This window comes from Lacerta agilis, chromosome 4 (genome assembly GCF_009819535.1).
Source record: "Lacerta agilis isolate rLacAgi1 chromosome 4, rLacAgi1.pri, whole genome shotgun sequence".
In the NCBI taxonomy this organism is placed as follows: Eukaryota; Metazoa; Chordata; class Lepidosauria; order Squamata; family Lacertidae; genus Lacerta; species Lacerta agilis.
In genome coordinates, this window is record NC_046315.1 from 91,794,844 (window position 1) to 91,819,417 (window position 24,574).

Sequence of the window (24,574 nt, forward strand, 5' to 3'; positions counted from 1 at the left end):
CTGAGCCTCTGCAGCTCAGGAGAGGCTGGTGGGTTACTGGACCCAGGGGCCGCCTCAGCTTCCTCTGAAGAGGCTGGGAGTGGAGCACCTGCAGGCAATGGGTCCTCCCTCCCATCAGGAGCCAGAGCAGACTCCGCTGATGCCTGCACCTGGGGATCCAGCACAGGTGGGGATCCTTCAGGTTCAAGCCCTGGCCCTGGCTCAGCTGCTTCTGGAGGCAGGGAATCCTGTGCAGGCTGGGATCCCTCAGGTTCAGCATCAGAGTCTGACTCCCAGGCCATCACACGATGTCTGTCAGCTGATGGGCGTTGAAAGTGCACCTTGCTCTGGGAGAAGGGGGAAACAGTATCCATCGAAACCACTTTTAAAACCTTAGTCCCATAGGTTATGAAGCTGTACTGTTGACACTAAACATGGGCAGTGATAACCCTAGATCCCAGATTGGGTGATGCAGGAAACTGTGATTGTCTGAAAGTGATGGTGAACACTTCCAAGCTCTTCCTTTTCAGCCGAAGTGTCTTACCAGTGGGACCAATGTCACTTTTGCTTCCCACCTTAACCAGGGCTGGGCGACGTATCGTCCAAAACTGGTTTGACCTGGCAATATATTGCATATCATGATGCATGTGTGTGTGTGGAGTATAGCGGAGTATAGCGTCTAGATCAAGGGAGGTAATAATACCACTATATTCTGCTCTGGTCAGACCTCACCTGGAATACTGTGTCCAGTTCTGGGCACCACAGTTCAAGAAGGATACTGACAAGCTGGAACTTGTCCAGAGGAGGGCAACCAAAATGGTCAAAGGCCTGGAAACGATGCCTTATGAGGAACGGCTTAGGGAGCTGGGTATGTTTAGCTTGGAGAAGAGAAGGTTAAGGGGTGATATGATAGCCATGTTCAAATATATAAAAGGATGTCATATAGAGGAGGGTGAAAGGTTGTTTTCTGCTGCTCCAGAGAAGCGGACACGGGGCAATGGATTCAAACTACAAGAAAGAAGATTCCACCTAAACATTAGGAAGAACTTCCTGACAGTGAGAGCTGTTTGGCAGTGGAATTTGCTGCCAAGGAGTGTGGTGGAGTCTCCTTCTTTGGAGGTCTTCAAGCAGAGGCTTGACAGCCATCTGTCAGGAATGCTTTGATGGTGTTTCCTGCTTGGCAGGGGGTTGGACTGGATGGCCCTTGTGGTCTCTTCCAACTCTATGATTCTATGATTCTATGTGCGTGTGTGCTCTGCAAAAATCACAATGTGGGGGAAACTGTCAAGCCATTCCATCCTTATTTCAGACATCATGATATGTTGGTATATCGTTTAACTGGTGATACTGAAAACCAGATATTCCCCAGCCCTAACCTTAACCTACTATGTAGAAGTGAGCAGTGCGGTTAAGTGTGCTCATCTGTCGGTGACATTGTTGTGGAGGCTTGGGCAGAGGCGAAGTTGTCATGCATGTGAGAAGAGAATGCTTCTCAGTGCATTGCCAGATCTCCATGCTGCATGACCAGTTATTCTGTGCTAAAACACACTAATGAGGGCTTAGAATCGCAACAGGGAGCAATTAATTAATGGTGCCTCTTGAGTTTATCAAAGGCGCTTGCACTGAGAAATCTTAATACACTTGGGGATATTTGCTCTTCCTCGTAAGTGGCTTGACATACTTCTTTCAAGCACTTTTTACTTTTAAAAATATAGCTGCTTTAAAACTTTGACTTCCCGGAATGAAGAAATCTACAGCCAAAGGCTCTTCTTTCATATTTTTCTTTTCTGAATTTGATCACAATCGCTTCATTCACTTGTTGTCCTTTTCACCTCACTAAGAATTTTTTGCCCGAGTTGACATCACCCCTTCTCATTACTAAACTCTTTATCAGTTTTCGTTTAGCTAGAAGTATCAGGATGAAATGGTAGAACCTAGAGGTCAAAGTTACATTGGCAATAATATTAAACTGGTTACCTTCCGGTCTGATTTAGGAGAAAAGTGACATTGTTTTCATTGAGCATAAGCAGTTTCTCGCCTTAATTCTTGAAGGCTGTTGGATGACTTTCATGGTGACATGTTGCTTATTTGACACAGATTTCCAGGTGAAGGCACCTCTCCATCTTCTGCCGTGACAGCTGATGCAAAGATTTGTTCCGCTTTCCTGCAATTTCTCTGTCAGTATTCAGTGCCTTTGCCACCTAACCGTTCAGTTTCCTTATATTTATAATGTTAATGCCAAAGATACATGGGTTGTGTTGTTCTTGTGCAGTGGGACTTTTCTGCTGCCCCCTTCCCACGACTGCCTTTGCAACCCCTGAAATTCTGTGGGACCTTCCAGAACCTTCCAGTGGTTCGGTGCAAGGGCTGCAGCTGGGATAGGCTGGTGACTGAGAGAAATCAGAGAATGCAGCCATGCAGATTTTGCATTACAGTTGGAGAAAAGTGTGAGGGTGAAAGATATTCCCTGACTTTCAGCTGCATAAGTAAGCTATGCCCCAACACTTAAGTGTTCCTAATATATTGATTTTAGTATTCAACCAGTCTTTATAGCCTGCTTTCCTAGGATCACATTTGAATCCATATTCTATTGGATCTGTCATATTGATGGTTGATTTATCCACTGGACGCTAACTTCTAGGAATATGCACATTACCTCGTATTTGCATTACTCCACATTTCCCCTGCCTTGCATTTCATTTTCTAATTCAGCTTTCTGGGTGGGGCAGACAATGAAGTACCATGATGAACCATGGCTTGTCATGATGGAAATAAGCTGCAAGAAGCCTCAGGCCCATTTCCCACTCTCCTACTCCAGCACAGGTTCAAGGAGAGCGGAAACTTTTGCTTAACTGCACTTGAGCACTAGGTCTGAATGCTAAACTGTGGTTAATCTTAACTACCGGTATATTTTCTTGAAACGAGAGAGCTTCATAATCCATAGTTTGAAGTTGGCTTAAAAAAACACCACAACGTTTAGTTTAGCCACAGTTTTTCAGGTTTAGATAAGATGACAAGCTGTAGTTGATCAGAAACGGCAGCAGGAGAGCTTCCATCTTCCTCCCCAAAGCCACACTGCAGAATGGAAGGAAATGGGGCTTATTTTCTGAATGCAGCCAGTGTTTCAGTTCATATCATTCACGGCAGAATGTGACTGTGGAAAGGATCCTAAAGTGTTGGCCATATATGGCCTGTTCCATTCAAACTTATTGCTACAAGTGCTTCCTCTCCAGCCCTTCTCCTATCCTTGGCTATTCACCAACACAGTAGAGTCCCCCACAAAAAAACACCCCTATCCTAGTCTCTTTCCTGCCCCCATTTTGTGGCTATCTGCTTCCTATCCACCCCATCTCTCACACACAATTGCAACACACCAATACAGTTTCTAGCGAAGACGAGGCTTGATTCACTTCCAAGCAATTGAAAATCAGCCTGAGTCAGTAGCTGGACAAGTAGGGAACCAGAGTACAGCATTAGCAGAAGTCTTTGTTTTCACTTCGTAGAACTAAGAACCCAAAATGTTCTGGATGACTGCATTTGCCCACCCTGTTCCAGCATTAGGAATCTGCGAGGGCAGACCCTGTGGTAAAGGAGGAATGCTAGATTCTGTACCATCTCCACGTTCTTCTTTGTATAACCAAAAGTCGGCATGCGCCACGTAGCCAGTGGGTCATTCTTTAGAACATTATATAGTTATCGCCTGGTTTCCTGTCCTTGTAGCTGCTAGAGAATGACCGGGGGGGGGGAGGGAAAGGGTCTCTACAGCCAGAATGTGCAGGTTTAACCAAACTTGAACCCAGACCTGTGCAACTTGTTACCAGAATGCAGCAGGTTTACTGAAGTCCGGATTACCTGCCGTACAGGGCTAGTGAGTTGCATTTGACTCGTTGGGTCCCAAGTTATGCGAACATTTTTTAATGACAGTGTCAGTCATTTATCTTCCTGGTGAGATAGAAATAGACACTGGGATTCCCCCCTGTTTAAAAACCAAATATTTAAAAAGTTCTTGTGGCATGGGCATAGCCAGGATTTATGTTGGGGAGGGGCAGGACACCCACCTGGCACCATCCTCTGTCTGGCTCTGTCTAGCAGATTCGGAATGAAATGTCTCAACTGCAGTTGTTTTAAATTACTTTCTTTTGACCCCAAGTGCTCAGGAAAATCTGTCAAAATCTTCAGTCATTTGAAAATTATGCAGTTAAATAATCACCAGGGAGTACCTTTCATGTGGTTAATGAGTATATTTTGCAATATTACAAAGAACACACCTTTTTCATCTTATTTTTTAAAAAATATCTGAACTAAAGCAAGTGTTTCTGAAGAAGTGTGCATGCACATGAAAGCTCATACCAAGAACAAACTTAGTTGGTCTCTAAGGTGCTACTGGAAGGAATTTTGTTTGTTTGTTTGTTTGTTTTGACTATGGCAGACCAACACGGCTACCTACCTGTAACTGAACTAAAGCAAGTTTTCTTGGATTTACTGAAATTCTTTTCCGCACTTCCACGTGATTGGTCAGTTTGCGGAAGCCACACCCATCTCTCAGTCGGGTTGCCAGTTGCGTTGCTAGAATGCGCCACAACAATTTCAAATATTCTGACTATTTCTACTTTTAGTTTAGTGTTTTTATTTACTTGATGGGGGGGCGGGCGGGCAGATGCCCACCCTGGCTACGCCCATGTGTAGCATTCCTTCAGCTACCTGCCTATCCAAACTGGTACCAAGCAAAGAAAATCCTTGAACGGATGCCAACCCCAAACCTGGCGTATTGAGCAAATACTTCCTTCCCGCTGCAGCAAAGAGGCAAATATGCTTTGGGACAAGGAAAAGAGGTGGCGAAAGCCGTGGAAATAAGAGCAAAATGTAAATGTGTTAAATGGCACATGAACTAGTTGGGCTCTGTTGATTTATTGCTGGAAAAACCCGTCAAAGGTTCTGGTTAGCTTGCATTAAGAAAAAGAAAAGGCACTAATGTGTTCGTAGCAGTCGGGGCAGAGGGGGGGGGATGGTTAAAGTATATCAGCTGTAAATTGGTGCAAAGCACTAAAAGGGACATTAGCCTCTAATCAGATTCCGACACTTCATTAAACCTGCTGGCTTTGAGAATGGTTCTTTTGTCTCCCATCCCTCTCTGCCCCCTCCCGGCCTTGCTTTCAGTGGGAGGCAGCCCCTTTCTCCATTTGGGCAAGACCTCCTCCGGGAGGATGCAGAATAGCAGGCTTGGCTCATCCTTCATTTTCCTACAGGCTGTGAGCAGCCATTGGCAAACCTGCACAGCTGGTGACCCACCAGGGGCACATCAGCCATGTGTACCCGTCTGCGGAGGCTCAATAAAACCTCCCAGTTTTGCTTCTTGCCTGTGAATTCAAAGAAGAAGAACTGAGGAGGCGGGGGGGGGGGAGCCAAGCCCCTGGTAGCCCATCATGTATGGCTGATGGGCTGCTTTTGCCTTGGCAGATCCTAAGCTAGGCAGGTCTGGCTCCAGGCAGGGACGTAGCAAGGGGGGGGGGGCACCCCGGGTTCCATAATGGAGAGGGTGACAAATTATCAAGGAACAATTTTTTTTTTTTGAAAATGCCTGCTCCGAAGGTCTTATCTTACTAGACTAGGGATTATATATATATATATGAAATTTCATGCATATCGGTTAATATCTTGACCCTCCTCCACCGAAATAGCTGTTCACTTGGCTGTTTTCCTATGTCGTGAAGGCTGACATTTCAGTTCAGAGAACACTTGCTGTTCCCAACCCTAACCCTGTGGAAAGCCATCTAATTAGACTTTAATTTGATTTTGAGATGTTTTTAGGAGGTCATTTAATTATTGTTTGATTTCATACCAATGTTATGTATCTGATGTTAGCCACCCTGAGCCCGACTTTTATTATTATAATTACTTGTTATTATTCCTTTGTAAGAAAATATGAAATAACGTAAAACCATTTTTGCGGGGGGGGGGGGAATCAATGGGGGGGTTGACAAGAAATTTTCCGCACCGGGTACCACCTGACCTTCCCATGCCTTGGGGAGGGTGACAAAAATTTTTTTGCCCCCAGGTACCAATTTACCTTGCTACGCCCCTGGCTCCAGGAATGTTTTATTGTAGAATCGGGCCCAGTCTTTCAGTGAATATCAGGGTTGGCTTTTCACAACTCACAAAGGAGGGGACAATATTGTTCTGCTGAGCAAAATGAAAGGCTTTGAGTGTGGTTGAAATGAGAGCCTCGCTGGTATCCCCCCCCCTTTTTTGGCTCCACCCTAGGCTAATGGCCAAGCCACAGATGCTGGATGACACCCTAGGATGTGAAATCTGGGCCTGATAAGTAAACACGAACTTTTTCTAGGAAGAGGATTAATTCTGGAATGATTTCTTTCCATGTTTTGGGTCAACTTAGTTGAACATTCCTAATCACTTTTATTAGTTCAGCCCCACCCTTCACACACCACTCCGATAAGAAATTAGCTAAACCCACATTTTCTTGGTGTTCCTTAGGGATGACTTTTCCTCCTAAAAGCAAGTAATGGCTTTTATTTGATTGGAACTTTTATGTGTGTGAAGAAGACCCAAAGCGTCAAGTTCTGCTCCCAGATATTGAAAATTCTGAAACAAGAAAGCTGAACCTTGCACTCTGTGTGATTTTATAATTTGTTTATTGTTATTTTTTGCAAATTAACAAATTTCCACACCGTCTCTTATTTGCATAATATAGTTTGCGGAGCTCTGTTGGTGCAGCCCTGAGGGGCACTGAACTTCCATCCCCTATCACAGGAAATCAATTCCAGCCACTTTTCTCATTTCTCAGACATTGAGGCAGCCATTAAACCATGCCTTTTGGAGCACATCTGTGCAGCCATGATGGCTAGAAACTTGCTATTTAAAGAAAGAAAACCTGAGATGCTCAGGAAGCTGAATGATGTCCCCAATAGCACACTCTGTTCTTTCCTGTGGAATTATGACATACTCATAGCTCTGGTTATATAACTTGTAAGGAAAGTGACCTCAAAAAGTAAGCAGTGTTGATATTTTGGTAATATGTTGTAATTTATTTAAACTTACACAGTTGACGAATTGCTTGACTTTCTTTCTTTTTTAACTTCAGAGAAGTCTTGAATTGGTTTTAAGTGTCCTGGTTATTTCATGGCTTCCTCCCTTCTCAAAGCTGACCCTTGTTTTCCTTGTTCTCTTTAAGGACATTAACACATTGGAAGCAGAATGTTAATGCTTGATGGGATGCCTGCAGTCAGAGTCAAAACAGAGCTGCTGGAATCGGAACAAGGCGTAAGTGCGAGTCTCTTCCATCACAATTTCATTTTCCTTTTTGCCTAGTCACGTTGTTGGTAAACCTTTACACGTTCCCTATTTTCAAGGAGAGTTTGTTGCAAGGCCCGTACCTAAACAGTTAGTGGCAGGCAGCTGCAGACAGGCGACCATTTTTTTTTTTTGTAAATTCCCTTCTCCTGGTCGACTCAGGTAACATCTCTTTCCTCAGCACCTCCAGTCCACTTGGCCAAGACTTCTCTGTTAGCCAGGAAGCTGCATCGCGACACCCTAAACCGTGGGTAGCCAGTGCAGTGCCTTCCAGATGTTTTGGACTCCAACTCCCATGAGCCTCAGCGAGCAAAACTAATGGTCAGGTATGATGGAAGTTGAAGACGAAAACATCCATAGCACACAGCAGTGGCAATCCCTGTGCTAAAGCATTGGTTTTCAAAACTGGCGTGACGAAAACCTTGAGCTCCTTTGGAAGTTTCGCTGAGGTTCCTCTTGGAGAAAATCAGGGATGGTGGACAAGATTTCACCACTTGCTTGCAGCTACTAATCATCCCTTTAAAAGGCAGTGGGGAACCTTACCCAGGTAACACCCTTGCCTGGGCGCTGCATATCATTGGACTGTTAATAATGCCTCCTGGAGGATAGACAAGGTAGGGTGTGTGTATGTGTGTGTGCACATGTGTGGAAATCTTTTTCCAGCTGGAATGGGTCCTCCTGCAAAATGGAAGACTCCATTCTGTTGATCTTCCCAACCTTGCTTCTGGTCCCACCTGCTGCTGGAAAGCGTTCCACAAGGAGATGCAACCCTGAGGCTGAAGCGGATTCCCCACCCCTACTTTATTTTTTTAATTTTATTTTTTAAAATAATTTTTATTATTTTATACTATAACTACTACAAAAAATAAAATATACATTCACATTCATTTATCAACTTTGGCTATCATTGCCATGACTTCCCTCAGACCTTCCACATGGCATTCAGAATGATATCTTAATAATATACTTCTTTAGTCTACCATTGCTTATAATATCATATATCTCTTACTCACTTTAACTAACATAATTACAATAATATTTCTACACATTAACTACAAAGCTTCTTGAAGTCCTATTAACGTATTCAATTGCAAATTATTAGTCAAATAGTTCGGAAACTTTAACCAGTCTTTGATGAATTTCTGGTCCCGCTGTTCCCGGATTCTTCCGGTCATTTTGTCCAGTTCTGCATATTCCATTAATTTCACTGTCCGGTCTTCTTTTGTCGGTATTTCTTCTTGTTTCCACCTTCCCCACCCCTACTTTATAATGGGCATTGAGTAGCATTGAGTGTTCCCAAAGGTGCACTCTCAGTTTGTGTGGAGCCACGCGGGGGGCCTGTCACCCAAGAACCCTTGCAGGACGCATTGGCAAGTGGGAGCAGGCCCGCGTCTTGCCAAGTGATTTGGTAGAACACTGTGCCTGGACGTGTTTCCTTATACCTGTGTAATATCAAAGAAGCTCAGTGCATGCCTGTTTGTTTTGTTTTTCATAGAATTGTAGAGTTGGAAAGGACCATGAGGGCCATCAAGTCCAATACCCTGCGATGCAGGATTTTTTTTGCCCAACCTGGGGCTCAAACCCTCAACACCGAGATTAAAATTCTCGTGCTCTACTGACTAAGAGGACTAGAAAATCCCCTGGAGGGTCTAGGCCATGACAGACCCTTCCCAGTAGCTCTAATCCCATGGGTTGAAGGAGAGCCCAATTGTCCCCATCCTGAACATTTTAAAAAGGTTCAGACCATCAGGATAAAAAGTCCTGTCCACCACTCAAACAGGAATCCCTGCATTCACCTGCTCCTTACTGCTTTAATGGAGGCATGGGCAAAAACAGTCCCCCAATTCTGTATCTTGTTGGACGGTTCTTGTCCCACCCCCATGGTTATGAAGCGATTTCAGCCCAAGGACTGGGTGAGTATGCAAGACACTCCAGCTCCTCTTTGAATTTGGAATAAGTTCCTATCAGTTACAGCCCCTGGCCCTCTGAGCTCTTAACTAGGTTTAGCAAGAGAACGAAGCCACGACTCTCCGTGCAGTGGAAGGAAAGGTAATCGTAGTACTAATGATGATTATGATGGCAGCATAAAGCCTCTGTGAGGGAGGCTCAGAGTCCTTCTATCTGTGCAAGCATGACTTAGTTCGGTGATTTTATGTGATAAGACTGCCTCTCCGCCAGAGGAAGGCAACCATAGAAACTCCTCTCATGTTGAAAAGTAGGCAGGATCTAGAAAATAGCTGTGCTGCTATGTTGCTTCAGAACAATTCAGTTTACGCACATAGAGTAGCTAAGCTGGGGTTTTTCAATAGGTGTTCAGAATAGGTGTCCAATAGCTAAGCTGGGGTTTCTCAATAGGTGTCCAGAATAGGTGTCCAATAGCTAAGCTGGGGGTTCTCAATAGGTGTTCAGAATAGTTGTCCAATAGCTAAGCTGGGGGTTCTCAATAGGTGTTCAGAATAGCTGTCCAATAGCTAAGCTGGGGGTTCTCAATAGGTGTCCAGAATAGGTGTCCAATAGCTAAGCTGGGGGTTCTCAATAGGTGTTCAGAATAGTTGTCCAATAGCTAAGCTGGGGGTTCTCAATAGGTGTTCAGAATAGCTGTCCAATAGCTAAGCTGGGGGTTCTCAATAGGTGTCCAGAATAGGTGTCCAATAGCTAAGCTGGGGTTTCTCAATAGGTGTCCAGAATAGGTGTCCAATAGCTAAGCTGGGGGTTCTCAATAGGTGTTCAGAATAGTTGTCCAATAGCTAAGCTGGGGGTTCTCAATAGGTGTTCAGAATAGCTGTCCAATAGCTAAGCTGGGGGTTCTCAATAGGTGTCCAGAATAGATGTCCAGAATAGGTGTCCAATAGCTAAGCTGGGGTTTCTCAATAGGTGTCCAGAATAGGTGTCCAGAATAGGTGTCCAATAGCTAAGCTGGGGTTTCTCAATAGGTGTCCAGAATAGGTGTCCAATAGCTAAGCTGGGGGTTCTCAATAGGTGTTCAGAATAGGTGTCCTATAGCTAAGCTGGGGTTTCTCAATAGGTGTCCAGAATCTATAGAAACGGGGGGCTAGGGGTAGATAGAGATGAAATTAAAACCTGAATCTGATGCTTGCCAGAGAACCTCTAACTGTTGAATGGAAGTAGCTGAAGGAAGATCCTTTTATGTTTGGGCATGCAACTTGTGCATCATAAGAACATAAGAGCATAAGAACATAAGACCCAAGGTCCATCTACTGCAGCATCCTGTTCTTGCGCCAGAGGCACCAACAATAGGGATGCCTGCTTCATCAGATGTGGCAAGTTCCCTTTGAGGTTGTTAGAGGCAAGGGCCACCAGTAGTTTATGGAAGAAGCAGCACCAGTTGGTTGGTGACCCTTGTTCACAACGTCCAAAGCTTCCAGAGGTAGACAGCCGAGTTTTCTGGGGGCTAAATAAGCTGCTGTGTTGCTTTCTTGAAAACGTGCTGGCCACATGCTGTGTAATGCACCTAGATGTTACCATAGTGGCAAAACGTGAATGAGTTTGCCCCCAAATGATCATCTCTCCGCCCGCACTTTCTGCCTTAGTAACTTAATGCACTGCGCCCAGTAGCATGCCATGTATCCCAGTGTTGTGAGCGGAGATAGATGCACCGAAGCCCCGTGTGAATCATGAAATCATGGGATAGCTCTCGTCCCTTTTTGTACACCTCTTGTAAAGCTGTTCCACAACCCTGCAGCAAAGCGTGTTGTTGCAAACTGTGTATTGTGCTTTGTCAAGTAAAAATGAGAATATGCCTCCTGTGGCAGATAAAAGTGGTAAATAATCTTGTTTGTATGTTAAACTTTTCAATTTTCTCTTGAGTTCTCCTTTGTTAGGCTTTTAAGCATTGTTATATATATATATATATATATGTTTTACTTTTAAGGTGTCTTTTGTAAACTGTGTTGCTTTTCTCCTTCCTGCTGGGAAGGACTGAAAGACTGATACTCCTTTTAAGCATTATTGGCGTTTTTGTTACCTCCTTTGTGGAGATGATTGCTCACATAAGTTATCTTTCAGACCTCTCTCCCTCTACCAGATTTTGTCGTCTTTATTTCATGCTTGAAGGAGAAGTTGTTAAGCTGTTATTTAGAGACGCCTGCATTCCATTTGTGATGCTCTGTGCCTTGTTGTTACCACAGAATGCCATTATTACACATGTCTTGGGGCCCAGCAGTTTGCAGCGAGAAGGAATTTGTGGATAAATGGCGGTTTCATGCTTTGTTAGTGGGGAGCATGAATTAAGCACACTGCAGCAATCCTGTAGCAGGCCCTTGCGTTCACATGTATGACCGTCAGTAGGACTTTGTGAAGTCACTGGGCGTGCCAAATGTCATGCGGTATTAGCAGTCTCAGTCACGCTGAGCCTCTAGGCACCTTGGAAAGAGCTTTAAGGCAGCTTGAGAATTTATCCAAGCCGCGCTGGACATCACATACCACTACCTCCTGGACCAGAAATTGGCATCTCCCGGGTTCAATTTAGAAATAAGTTTGGTCCCTGAGAGATCTCAGGAATCCAGGCTGAATTTTGGTAAGGAGGGGAAGAAACTATGCCCTCCCTAAGGTTTTCGCACTTAAAGACTCACGGCTGAATGTGTGCTGAAAAATATTGGAAGCATGGGTTATTGCACGTGAAGAAACTGCACCCATTTTGCTGCTCCCCGCACCTCCCTGATTGCACAGAAAGGAAACGAGCATCACATTCAAACTAGTAATTGTGGTTGTTGGGAGTGAAACAAACCAAGCAAGCAACCCCTGGTTGCGATGTGACTTCTCCCCAAGAATCCTGGGAACTGTAGTTTGCCTAGGGTGTCGGGAATTGTAGCTCTACAAGTTCCCTTTATTTGGGGGAAGCTATGTGCTTTAAATGATTTTGGGGGGGTGCAGCCTTAAAGGTAAAGGTAAAGGTACCCCTGACTGTTAGGTCCAGTCGCGGACGACTCTAGGGTTGCGGCGCTCATCTAGCTCTATAGGCCAAGGGAGCCGGCGTTTGTCTGCAGACAGCTTCCGGGTCATGTGGCCAGCATGACAAAGCCGCTTCTGGCGAACCAGAGCAGCGCACGGAAACGCCGTTTACCTTCCCGCCAGAGTGGTACCTATTTATCTACTTGCACTTTGACGTGCTTTTGAACTGCTAGGTGGGCACGAGCAGGGACCAAGCAATGGGAGCTCACCCCGTCGCGGGGATTCGAACCGCCGACCTTCTGGTCAGCAAGCCCTAGGCTCTGTGGTTTAACCCACAGCGCCACCCGCGTCCCTTCTAGTACCTGTCCGTAGCTTCTTTATTTTACTATTATTGGTGTTCTAAAATGCAGATAATCAGTAGTGTGAAAATTACAGATTAAAAAACCCCTTCTGCTCAGTGACATTCAAAACAAGTATCTCTCAACCCTGAAGTGATTGGGTGATAATCATTAGATACACAATGCCTTGATGTTAAATGCAGCATCACGGTTCTGGTGGAATAGTGACCTGGAAGGCAGGTGAAGCAAATATTTTCTATGGTCACCCATAAGTAATTTAATGAAATGTATTTTCTAGGCCAAACTACAATGTGCCACTTGAAGTTGTATTATTGTCACTTTAGTAGGAACAGGAGACACCATCAGGATTGGGACTCGGTGCATAGAAGGGGAGGCCAATCCTTCCCATCTCTGCCAGAAATCGGCAGTAGAAGCTCCCTCCCTCGCCTTGGATTACCTCCGTTCCCTTGGTTGGGGCTACTGAAATTTACTGAGACTAGTGGAAGAATTGCAATGGGACCAGAACAAAATAGCATGGATCACGAGGTTACCCCTGAAGACAAGAAACCCTAGTCAAGTTCCCACATGTCGCCGTGTAATTTGCAGCAAAGAAAACGTGCTGCTTCATGGTATAGCAGGGTAGTCAACATGGTACACTCTAGGTATATATAAAAAAAGGTAAAGGACCCCTGGGCGGTTAAGTCCAGTCAAAGATGACTAGGGGGTGCGGCGCTCATCTCGCTTTTAGGCTGAGGGAGCCAGCGTTTGTCTGCAGACAGCTTTCCCGGTCATGTGGCCAGCACGACTAAACCGCTTCTGGCGCAACGGGACACCATGATGGAAACCAGAGCGCACGGAAATGCCACTTACCTTCCCGCTACAGTGGTACCTATTTATCTACTTGTACTGGCGTGCTTTCTAACAGTTAGGTTGGCAGGAGCTGGGACAGAGCAACGGGAGCTCACCCCGTTGTGGGGATTCGAACCGCCGACCTTCTGATCAGCAAGCCCAAGAGGCTCAGTGGTTTAGACCACAGCGCCACCTGTGCCCTATGGCAGTGTTCCTCAACCTTGGTTCCCCAGATGTTTTTGGCCTACAACTCCCATCACCCATAGCTAGCAGGACCAGTGGTCATGGATGATGGGAGTTGTAAGCCAAAAACATCTGGGGACCCAAGGTTGAGGAACACTGCCCTATGGTACAGTCTGTATGTTGTTGGGCTACTATCCTCATCATCCCAGAACATAGATGATCCTGGCAGGGGCTGATGGGCATTGTGGGGCATGGAAGACATCTTGTTGGCTGTTCCTGTTTCCCATGTACTCCCCAGCCAATAATGAAGAGCAGGCGTGGGAAAACCCACAATGTGATGACGTAATGTCACACTTTTATATAACAGGAAAAGGAAAGGGAACCTGACGCTGCATTTCAGTGCTGGATTACATTCCTTTGATGGGTGTCGCGCCTAGCTCCCTTCTGAGATTATCAAAATACCACAGCCAGTGTGGTGTAGTGGTTAAGAGCGGTAGACTCGTAATCTGGGGAACCGGGTTCGCTTCCCCGCTCCTCCACATGCAGCTGCTGGGTGACCTTGGGCTAGTCACACTTCTCTGAAGTCTCTCAGCCCCACTCACCTCACAGAGTGTTTGTTGTGGGGGAGGAAGGGAAAGGAGATTGTTAGCCGCTTTGAGACTCCTTCGGGTAGTGATAAAGCGGGATATCAAATCCAAACTCTTCTTCTTCTTCTTCCACAATCCTTGGATGCATGGTCATTTTGGGTTGTATAAGGCTGCTAAATTAAAGTTACCAGGTTTTTTTTCAATGAATCCGGGACACTTTTCAGCTTCAATGGATTTTGTATGGGGACTGATTTGTAAATCCGGGGACTGTCCCCGGGAAACGGGGATGTCTGGAAACCTTATGCTAAATTGCAAATGATAACATTCCAGAGAAAATATTTCACGTGGAATTCTACATATATCTCGCACACGGGATTGCCTGATTTAATATGGCACTATTTCGGAGAGCTACAACGTGTGTCTGAGGTTTGAGAGTTAATAATATCTCATATAAACACACGGCTGAAGCTAATGCAGGACAGGAAAACCCCAAAGCAGCCATGAGAGAAAGAGACGTGGAATAGGAAATATATTTCTCCCTCCTGGTTGGCTGCAGCCGGCATTTTGCTTGCAAGTGAAACTGTGGACTAAAAACAGAACCTTCAAGATATATGTTAATCTCCAGGCTTTAAAATAAATAATTCAGAACTTGCTTCGGTGAAACCTGAGGTGTAATATTTCTGTGCTTCTGTACAAGCAGTTGAAACCTACGTTGGGAACAACATAATCTAGTTTGAAGAATTAGATGGACTTGGAAGTATCACATAACCATAAATACAGTAGCAAGTGTTTTCTCCCTGTGGTCAATAGCTTTCCACTGAAAGGCTCTGAAACCACTCAACCAATTTTCATCAACGAAGGGTCACTCAAAAGCCTGTAATGAGTAGGCAGTTTAATTTCACAAAAATTGCTCATCGACCATGGGAATTTCAATTCAGAAAACATTCCGGTACATCCTCTCCTCTCCTTGTTTTGCTTTTATTTATTTCAGTTAAACATATATTCCTTCTGTCTGTGGATTATCAAGGGGGCCAGAAAAACAGAACAAGGTAAAATGATAACGATTACATGTTAAAAGTGAGCTGACCAACAGATATGATGACCCGTCAAATCAACTGAGAGCACCTATTGAAACAATATTTTTAACAGGTGGCAAAAAAAATCATTAAGGCGGGTCCCAGGCAGCTCTCCCAGGGGAGATGATAGAATCAACCCTTGTCTGCCTTGCAACCAAACTTATCCCCAAGACAGGAGAGCCTCCTCCACTGATGTGAATGGATGGGCAGGCCACCGGGACCACATAACACCGGTCCTGAGAGATCTACATTGGCTCCCAGTACGTTTCCGAGCACAATTCAAAGTGTTGGTGCTGACCTTTAAAGCCCTAAACAGCCTCGGTCCAGTATACCTGAAGGAGCGTCTCCACCCCCATTGTTCAGCCCGGACACTGAGATCCAGCGCCGAGGGCCTTCTGGCGATGCCCTCACTGCGAGAAGCAAAGCTACAGGGAACCAGGAAGAGGGCCTTCTCGGTAGTGGCACCCGCCCTGTGGAACGCCCTCCCATCAGAGGTCAAAGAGATAAACAACTACCTGACATTTAGAAAATACCTGAAGGCAGCCGTGTTTAGGGAAGTTTTTAACCTGTGATATTCTAATGTATTTTAATATTTGTTGGAAGCCGCCCAGAGTGGCCGGGGAGACCCAGCCAGATGGGTGGGGTACAAATAAATAATAATAATAATTATTATTATTATTATTATTATTATTATTAGAGGAGCCTCAGTAGCTAGTTCAAGGCCCCTGTGACATCAGAGCAGCTACACCAATGGCAAACATGTTAGGAGTTTGGGTGCATCACAGCTTGCAAAAATGGGTCTTTGCAGCTAGGGTACAGCTAGGGACCTCCAGATTCCCAGACTATCCCAGTACCTTTAACCTCTCAAACAGACTTCTCTACCTCTTTGATGTCAGACTGATATTGTCAGGTTGCATCCTGTTTTACAACTTCATATATTAATTATTTTTATTAAATTTATTAAATTTTCTGTTTTACAATTTTAAATACTCATTTTGCATCCTTAAGATATCAGTGACTTCCCTTCTTCCCTTTCCATAGTTCATTTTGCATATCATAAATCCCTGCATATTTTACAAAAACTATACCATTTAGTATTCCATTATTACATCCATCAAAACTTATTTACACTGTTGAATTTATCTTAATGCTGCCAGCGTTTTCAGCTGTGCACAGTTATTTCCCACATATTCAATAAACATTTTCCAATCTTCTCTAAACCTATGTTGTCCCTGTTCTCTTATTCTACACGTTAAGTCTGCAAGCTGTGCATATTTTGTCAATTTAAGTTGCCATTCTTCTTTGGTTGTGACCTTGTTCATTTTCCATTTGGGGGCTAACAAAACACGAGCCACAGTAGTAGCATACATAAATAACCATTTTGGACAGCTGGGAATTTCAGTCTGAATTATCCCCAACAGGAAGGACTCTATTTTTGGGGGGGGGGGGGCGGGCGGTACTTTTAAACATTTTTTTTAAATTCATTATGGATTATTTCCCAATACTCTTTTACCCTTTTTCAAGTCCTCCACATATGAAAGAAAGTTCCCTCCTGCTCATCAACAGTTCTTTCTTAGAGCTCAGTATGAGAAGTCACATTGGAGCTATCCTCTGAAAGAACAAAGTTAGACTAGAACTGAAAACTTCCCTGGACTTCCGGCTGGCGACGCCATAGCGGGTGGTCGGGGCTGCTTCGGCTGCGAGGCGCCCGATCCATCCCGGGGGTTAGGAGCCCCGCAACCGCAAAGCGGGGCTCCGGTTGGGGTGCGGGAAGAGCGTCCCGCACCCTGGGCTCCCCGGCTGCGCCCACGGAGGCTCCGAACCCTTCCCTTGCCCCCCCTGTAAAGGGGGAGTGGGGGTGAAGGGACAACGGAGCCGGGCTTACGGGGGTATGCCCCAACCGGGATGCAAATGCGGCGACAAAGCCCGCGGTGAGCGTCTTAGTTCTACCTTTGAAGAATGGAGCCAAAGGAACCCGGTGGTCGTGAGTAACTAATTTGACCAGAAATCGAGCTTTTGGAACGATCCGGGGGGAAGGAGAAAGGCAGCCTGCCTTCTTCCCTTCGAGTTAAAGAAGCTAACCAATTTGAGCAACGGCTGCTACAGGACTGCTACAATGTGCTTAAAATTGATACATGAGACTGGCAAACTTTTTTCTTGGGAAGTAAATTAGTGGAAAATATCTCCATTTAAAGTTGCGGTATCTGCGCTCCAGTTTAGGAAAATGGCGATGAACAGAGAGGCAGGAGTAGAAATTTGATACCCACTTCCTCCCCCTCTACCAGTATGCTGGGCTTCGTCCTTGAACTGGTACTGAACTCTGGACTAACGGACGAACAGAGGCTCACTGCTTTGAAGGTGGAACTGCTGTACAGGAAAGTCAAAGTCTTGTGTGGGGGTCTGAAAGAGAACCAATTGCCCACAGAGGAGGCTTTTAAAACTTTTAACACTTTGGAAGAAAGTCTTGCCAAAGAGCTGAGAGGATGTCTGGGAAGATGGAGAGAAATGAGTGAGCTACTTCGGAGAAGAAACTCGCCTTTTGGGGGTGGCAGTCCCAAGGCGACGGTAAGATTTGTTATATCCAGTCCCCGAGGTGTGAGCTCGGGGGCCAGGGACAGAGAACTATGGTTTTTACAAGAAGAAAAGGAATGCTACAAAGAACCGGAGAAGCTGGGAGACGACGAGATGGACATCCTGGAGCTCGTGGCAAGGAGAGCTTTGGACTGTGCCTGGATCTGTGGACGCTTGGAGAGGGAAGCCACAGGGAAATTCAGTGTTGAGGCCACCAGGAGAAGAATAATGGACAGAGGGGGTGTGGGGTGAAACACTAAGTAAAATTTGAAGTAGCCTGTCATGGAATTTTGAAATTGGAGGGTGAATACTGTCAACAATCTTTCTGTTTTATTTTTTGTTTGAATATGAAAGGAGATATTTTGAGTTACTATGTTATTAGCAGCAGTTTAAAGGATAGAAGAGATAGATATGATATAAATGATTGGTGAAGATTTTAATGGAAGAAGAATTATGATGAGATATTACTACGATGATGCATTGTTAGTTAAATGTTGAATATATAATTGTGTGTAATTATATAATTGAATTTGAATTTCAGGAGAAATGGTTATAAAATAGATTAAGGATATGAACTCGAAGGAGAAAGGGCAGGGGAAGTCAATGGTCAAGATATGGAAATAGAAATTTTCTTCTTAAAGAAAAGATGCAACAAGAAAACTTGACACTGTTTGTATTTGTTTTATTAATGTATTTGTTTTGTATTTGTTTAATTGTAGGTGTGGGTGTGGGTATATGTTGTTATAAGAAAAAGGTCAATAAATTCTTATAAAAAAAAAAATAGAACTGAAAACTTCCCTATCCAAGTTATGTACTGCCTGCAACAAACTACTTCGTTATTGATTTTATTATCTAGAACAACAGGGGTTCCCAGTTAGGAGTCCAGGGACCCCCTGGGGGTCCGCAGAATGTACCCAGAATGGACCCAGAGCCAGTGTGGTGTAGTGGTTAAGAGCGGTAGACTCATAATCTGGTGAACCGGGTTGGCGTCTCCGCTCCTCCACATGCAGCTGCTGGGTGACCTTGGGCTAGTCACACTTCTCTGAAGTCTCTCAGCCCCACTCACCTCACAGAGTGTTTGTTGTGGGGGAGGAAGGGAAAGGAGAATGTGAGCCGCTTTGAGACTCCTCCGGGTAGTGATAACGCGGGATATCAAATCCAAACTCTTCTACCCAGGGGATCCACAACCCCATGCCTTGCCTCCCCCCCCAAAAAACTATTTTTTGTCATTTTTGCATGCTAATATCACAAATTTTATGGTCTGTTTTTAGTATACTTCAAATATTTTGCGTATTAGGGGCTTCTCCACTTTTGGTTCAAAAATTGCTTTGCAGAGGTTACTACCATAGAGTTATCAAAATTGTCAAAAGTAGGGAGTCCGCGGCTTGGCTTTTGAAAAATAGGGGGTCCTCAGTAATTAGCAAATTAGGAACCACTGACCTAAAAGTTGACCCATAAAACAAGATTTACTTGCCGTACGCTGCTCACTCTGCATACGAAAGGGTTTCAATAGGTAACTGACACAGGTAAGCCCAATAGACACCTCTGCATGCAAAACTGAATGGTCACAGAATTGTGGAGTTGGAAAGGAGCACAAGGGTCATCTATATTGCCCCTTGCAATATAGAAATCATTTGCCCAACGTGGATCTCGAACCCACAGACCTGAGATGAAGGGTCTCATGCTCTACTTACTGATGGTGAAACTAGCCAAAAAGAGGGTTCAGAAGAAGAGAAACTGGCCAAAATGTACAAAACAGAACAAAAGAATTGTTGGAGATGTAAAGAAGGGGAAGGTACATTTTATCATATGTGGTGGGATTGTAAGATTATTATTTTTTTAATTGGGAAATGATATATAATGAATTGAAGAGAAAAAAAAACTTTGTGGAAAAACCAGAAGCCTTTTTGTTAGGTATTCTAGGACAAGAAATGCCAAAGAAAAATCGGACATAATCTATGTATGCTACTACAGCAGCAAGAATTCTAATAGCATAAAATTGGAAGACTGGAGAAATACCATGTAAAGAACATTGGCAAGAAAAATTGATCAGCTATGCAGAACTGGCAAAGTTAACGGACAAACTGTGTGAAAAGGACAATAGTGACTTTGGAAAAGAATGGGAACCCTTTACAACACATTTGCAGAAACGAAAAGGAAAACATGGACTCGTTGACGGGATTTAAATAAACATTTACAACTTTATTTACAGGGAACAAGAAATATAATTAGTGATAACAGAACATTTTGTGTAAACAGCAGAATGTAACATTTGGTGTAATAAACCAGACGTGGAAGTTGGGGGAAGTCAACAGAGAGGGGAAAACTAGAAAATGGATGTTAAATGATAATAATGAATATTTGTTATGACAAAAGAAAATCAATAAGAATTATTTTAAAAAACAAACAAACAAAAATCCTCAAACATTTCGCCTCAGGGAGAATGTCTGTATTTGGATCAAATCTTGAGCCTTGTTTACTCCTTGCCCCTGGTGCAATTAACAACTGCATGAGGGGGGAGAGGGGAGGGTCTTGCTGGTCCCACCCCTGCCATCTCCACCCCACTGCCCATGTGTTGGGGGATCTTCTGAAAGGCAACTCTAAACAAGTGTTCTCTCCCTGTGATTTAGAACCTTGCGTAGAAATTGCACAGGGAAGACTCCATGTGGTTAAACTAGATTCACGTCCCTAAAATCACTGCATTTACACTATGAAAGCACAAGCTAGTTCTGCCTAGATGACCTTTGTGAAGAAAGGAATGTGGAATGAAGTCAAACAATAGTTCTTTCTTAGCAGATGTGCAAAAACCCAGACACTGCTGAGCTACATTGGCATATGGGCCTTCGTACAGGTGGCCCATTTATATATATATGTGTGTGTGTGTGTGTGTGTGTGTGTGTGTGTATATATATATATATATATATATATATATATATATATATATATATATAAATGCAGGTCTGCCACTGCTAATACCATGTCTTGTGTTGCTATTTGTGAACTTTGCTTTTTAAAAACCAAAACACACTGTGTACTTCCCCTCCTCTCTACCCCTGAAAGCATATACATGATGCTCTTAAAAAATAAATAAATGTTGGTGAACAAGTAACTCAGCAAGGCAGGAAGTATGGTTGGAACTGATAAGAATTCAAAGCAGCGTGACTGAAAGTGACAAATACTACACTTTCCTTCCCACCTACGGCTGATGCAGACGTAATATTAGGTAAAGGTAAAGGGACCCCTGACCATTAGGTCCAGTCGTGTCCGACTCTGGGGTTGCGGCGCTCATCTCGCATTACTGGCCGAGGGAGCCGGCGTACAGCTTCCGGGTCATGAGGCCAGCATGACAAAGCCGCTTCTGGCGAACCAGAGCAGCGCACGGAAACGCTGTTTACCTTCCCACCGGAGCGGTACCTATTTATCTACTTGCACTTTGACGTGCTTTCGAACTGCTAGGTTGGCAGAAACATGGACCGAGCAATGGGAGCTCACCCCGTCGCGGGGATTTGAACCGCCGACCTTCTGATCAGCAAGCCCTAGGCTCTGTGGTTTAACCCACAGCGCCACCCGCGTCCAAATGCTTAATCACGAGCTAAGCAATTGAAAGTCGGCTGTGCATGCTTCCTCTTCCGACTCCTTCCCTTCTGGGGTGAGAATTCTCCTCCCTGGAGTTACATGTTGGTTAATTATTCCAGCAGTAGCAATACTCCAAAGAGGCTTAAGATGCCAGGTTAAATAGAATCTGCCCCAGCTGCAACCAAACATGTCTCTCCCATATCAGTCTCTACAGCCAGAGCAGGTGCTGTATCTCCCCAACGGTTTGACTTTGCTCCCTGAGACAGATGGATGCCAACCAACCAACTTTGAAGAGTTTACCATGGTTAAGCTGGGCAGAATTTGCACCACATAAAGGAATGGGTTGGGGAAGTGGCATGTGTTTTTGAAGTTAAGCCCTTGCAGGGTGTAGGTTGCCTCCTATTCCACCATACACAGTCTGGTGTATAGGTACAGGATATTGCAAAGGATTTGCCACCGGATAGGACTGTCAGTGCTTGGCTTTGAAAGATGCTCTTGTATTTGTAATAACTGCAAAACAAGGAGCAGAGATACTTCTTGAAGCAAAATAGCTATTTCCGGGACAATGGTTAACCTTGTTCCATGAGGGCCAGAAATAAATTTCCAAGAAACTTTACAGAACTGTTGTTGTTTGTGTGCTAACTTGGAAGCTCTGTGGAAGCGAAAAGGATTTATTGGTGCATTTCTCAAATACTTGGTTGAACACAAATCTCAAGGAAAGGAGAGGCAAGTTTGTTTGTTTTCTTGTAGCCTGATAGTTCACGTTGACAGCTAAAGGGGAACGTGTACAATCATAGATGGAATTGACTTAAAGGTGGGTTAGGCCAAAGTGAATTTCTAATTTCAATTACTTGATTGCTTTCAGAAATCTAGAAGTAAAATATGAATGACAGTTGCATTTTCTGAAATATAAGAAGCGCACAGAGAAGTGCACACACACACACACACACAAAATTAATAATTGACAAATTTTGCACAGTTTAAAAATGTTCTGTCAAGTCTTCTAACACCTTGTAGTTGCATGCCTAGGAACTGGCAAGGGACTCAGAAGGCAGAATATTTATAAACCGTTCTGTTTGGTGATAGGGATCACGGTGTCACTAAGCAAGCTGCAACAAGACCCAAGCTGCATTGCAGAATATTCTCAAGGGGGAGTGAGATGACTGTATGCACCTGTGGCTGGGAACCAGATGCAATTTAATTAAAATCCTGCAAAAAGTAATAATAAAAAAAGGATGATAGCTGTTCGAAGGTGTAGAGAGTGTGGTGATGACTGTAGTTTTTGGAAATTGTAAACAAAGGACCAGAATAGAATTTTAGGGTGCGCTATGTTACCGTGGCAACAAAGTAATTTCTGTAAATCTGTAGTAAGGAAAATCTGCAATAAGGGACCTTTGGACCAGCAATTTAGACAGAAATGAGTGTTGGGAACCAACAAGTTACATCATTCTTAATATTTCTCCTGCCTTAGACATCTTTTTTTTTTAGAATGTCTGAATCATAACCTTCATATAGATCAGGCTTCCTGAACCTCGGCCCTCCAGATGTTTTTGGCCTACAACTTCCATGATCTTTAGCTAGCAGGACCAGTGGTAGTCTCCAAACATCTGGAGGGCCGAGTTTGAGGAAGCCTGATACAGATTAATTGGTTGAATTGGTGAAGCTACAATCGATTAATTGGTGCTGGCAAATTTTAACCAGGAGAGAGGAGGGAATGCTGTCTTATTTGTTGAGGCTGCTTTGGTTCCGGTGTATTGATGTAATGGGGAATGCAAAAGAAAATATTGCTACAGAGGTTGCACACCACTAGGGGGTTCCAGGCACTCACCCAGGGTTGTGTTTCTGCTGGGAAATCAAGGCACAGCGGAGACTAAGCAATATGTTTTTTTGTGCACATAATTACACCTGGGCCAACTTCGGAGAGTGTCCAAGAGCATTTCATCTTGTTCCTCATAGCAGTCCAGTTTTGGAGTCCAAAGCATCCTGCCAGGATGGTTTTGCCCTGCCTGGAGTTCTCCTAATCCTGGAAGCTGAAATCCTAATCCTGTGGTTTTCAACCAGTGTGCCGCTGTACCCTGGGGTGCCTTGAATGATGGTCAGGGGTGTTGTGGGCAACACTGGCCCTCTTTTCTTCTCTTCCTCCTCTGATGACCTCTTGCGTCTCTGCCTCCCAAAGGCTTGTGCGGATGTTTGTTGCAGGAGCCCTGACTATAAGCTTCCCAGGCAAATGGTGCCTCTGGGATTGGCCTGGGGGTGCTGATTGCCAAGAGCTGAGGCAGCTCAGAGACCTGGATGGCTGCGATGGCTGCCCGGAGAACTCCCAAGGAGAGGGCAGAGGAGGCTGAGGGAACACTCCACAAGGGAGAGTGTTTGAAAAAGGATGAGAGGCTGCCAGCTCTGCTGGCAAGGGGTGGCATAACTGAGCTCCTGAGCCCCACAGGGGTGCCACAGAAAGAACCTCTGCCCTAAAGCTTTCTCCACCCACGGTAACCATGGGAACTCCCTCCCCTCCACTGGCAGAGAATCTCTTGCCCTGAAGGTGGTTTTCACTGATGTGTTAATGACTTGCTTCCAGCACCTTTTTGTCATTCTTAGCAACTTCTATCCCAGGTGAGTTCCTGGCCTGACATCTTCCCTTTAATACTCCAAATATTATCTAAATTCTACCAGTTATTACTTTCCAACATTCACTAATGCTACCAGCTATGATTGGACGCGGAATAATTAACCAACATGTAACTCCAGGGAGGGGAATTCTCACCCCAGAAGGGAAGGAGTCAGAAGAGGAAGCATGCACAGCCGACTTTCAATTGCTTAGCTCGTGATTAAGCAATTGGACGCGGGTGGCGCTGTGGTCTAAACCACAGAGCCTCTTGGGCTTGCCGATCAGAAGGTCGGCGGTTCAAATCCCCGTGATGGGGTGAGTTTCCGTTGCTCGGTCCCAGCTCCTGCCAACCTAGCAGTTCGAAAGCACGTCAAAGTGCAAGTAGATAAATAGGTACCGCTCTGGCGGGAAGGTAAATGGCATTTCTGTGTGCTGCTCTGGTCTGCCAGAAGTGGCTTTGTCATGCTGGCCACATGACCCGGAAGCTGAATGCTGGCTCCCTTGGCCAGTAACACGAGATGAGCGCCGCAACCCCAGAGTCGGACATAGAGTGATCAGTCTTGACATTTCTGAGGCACCATGTCCCCGGCT

General features: G+C 44.7%; 1 protein-coding gene across 3 annotated transcripts in view; it reads left to right on the top strand.

The window, feature by feature from the left end:
• The window catches only part of KLF12 (Kruppel like factor 12), a 236,330-nt gene that overhangs the window by 85,897 nt on the left and 125,859 nt on the right, over positions 1-24,574 (top strand). For all 3 annotated transcript variants that reach the window (XM_033147970.1, XM_033147972.1, XM_033147971.1), the window contains exon 2: positions 7,169-7,257. In XM_033147970.1, coding sequence (XP_033003861.1) covers positions 7,192-7,257 — 66 coding nt within the window. In that variant the 5' untranslated portion in view covers positions 7,169-7,191. The remainder of the gene's footprint in view (positions 1-7,168; positions 7,258-24,574) is intronic.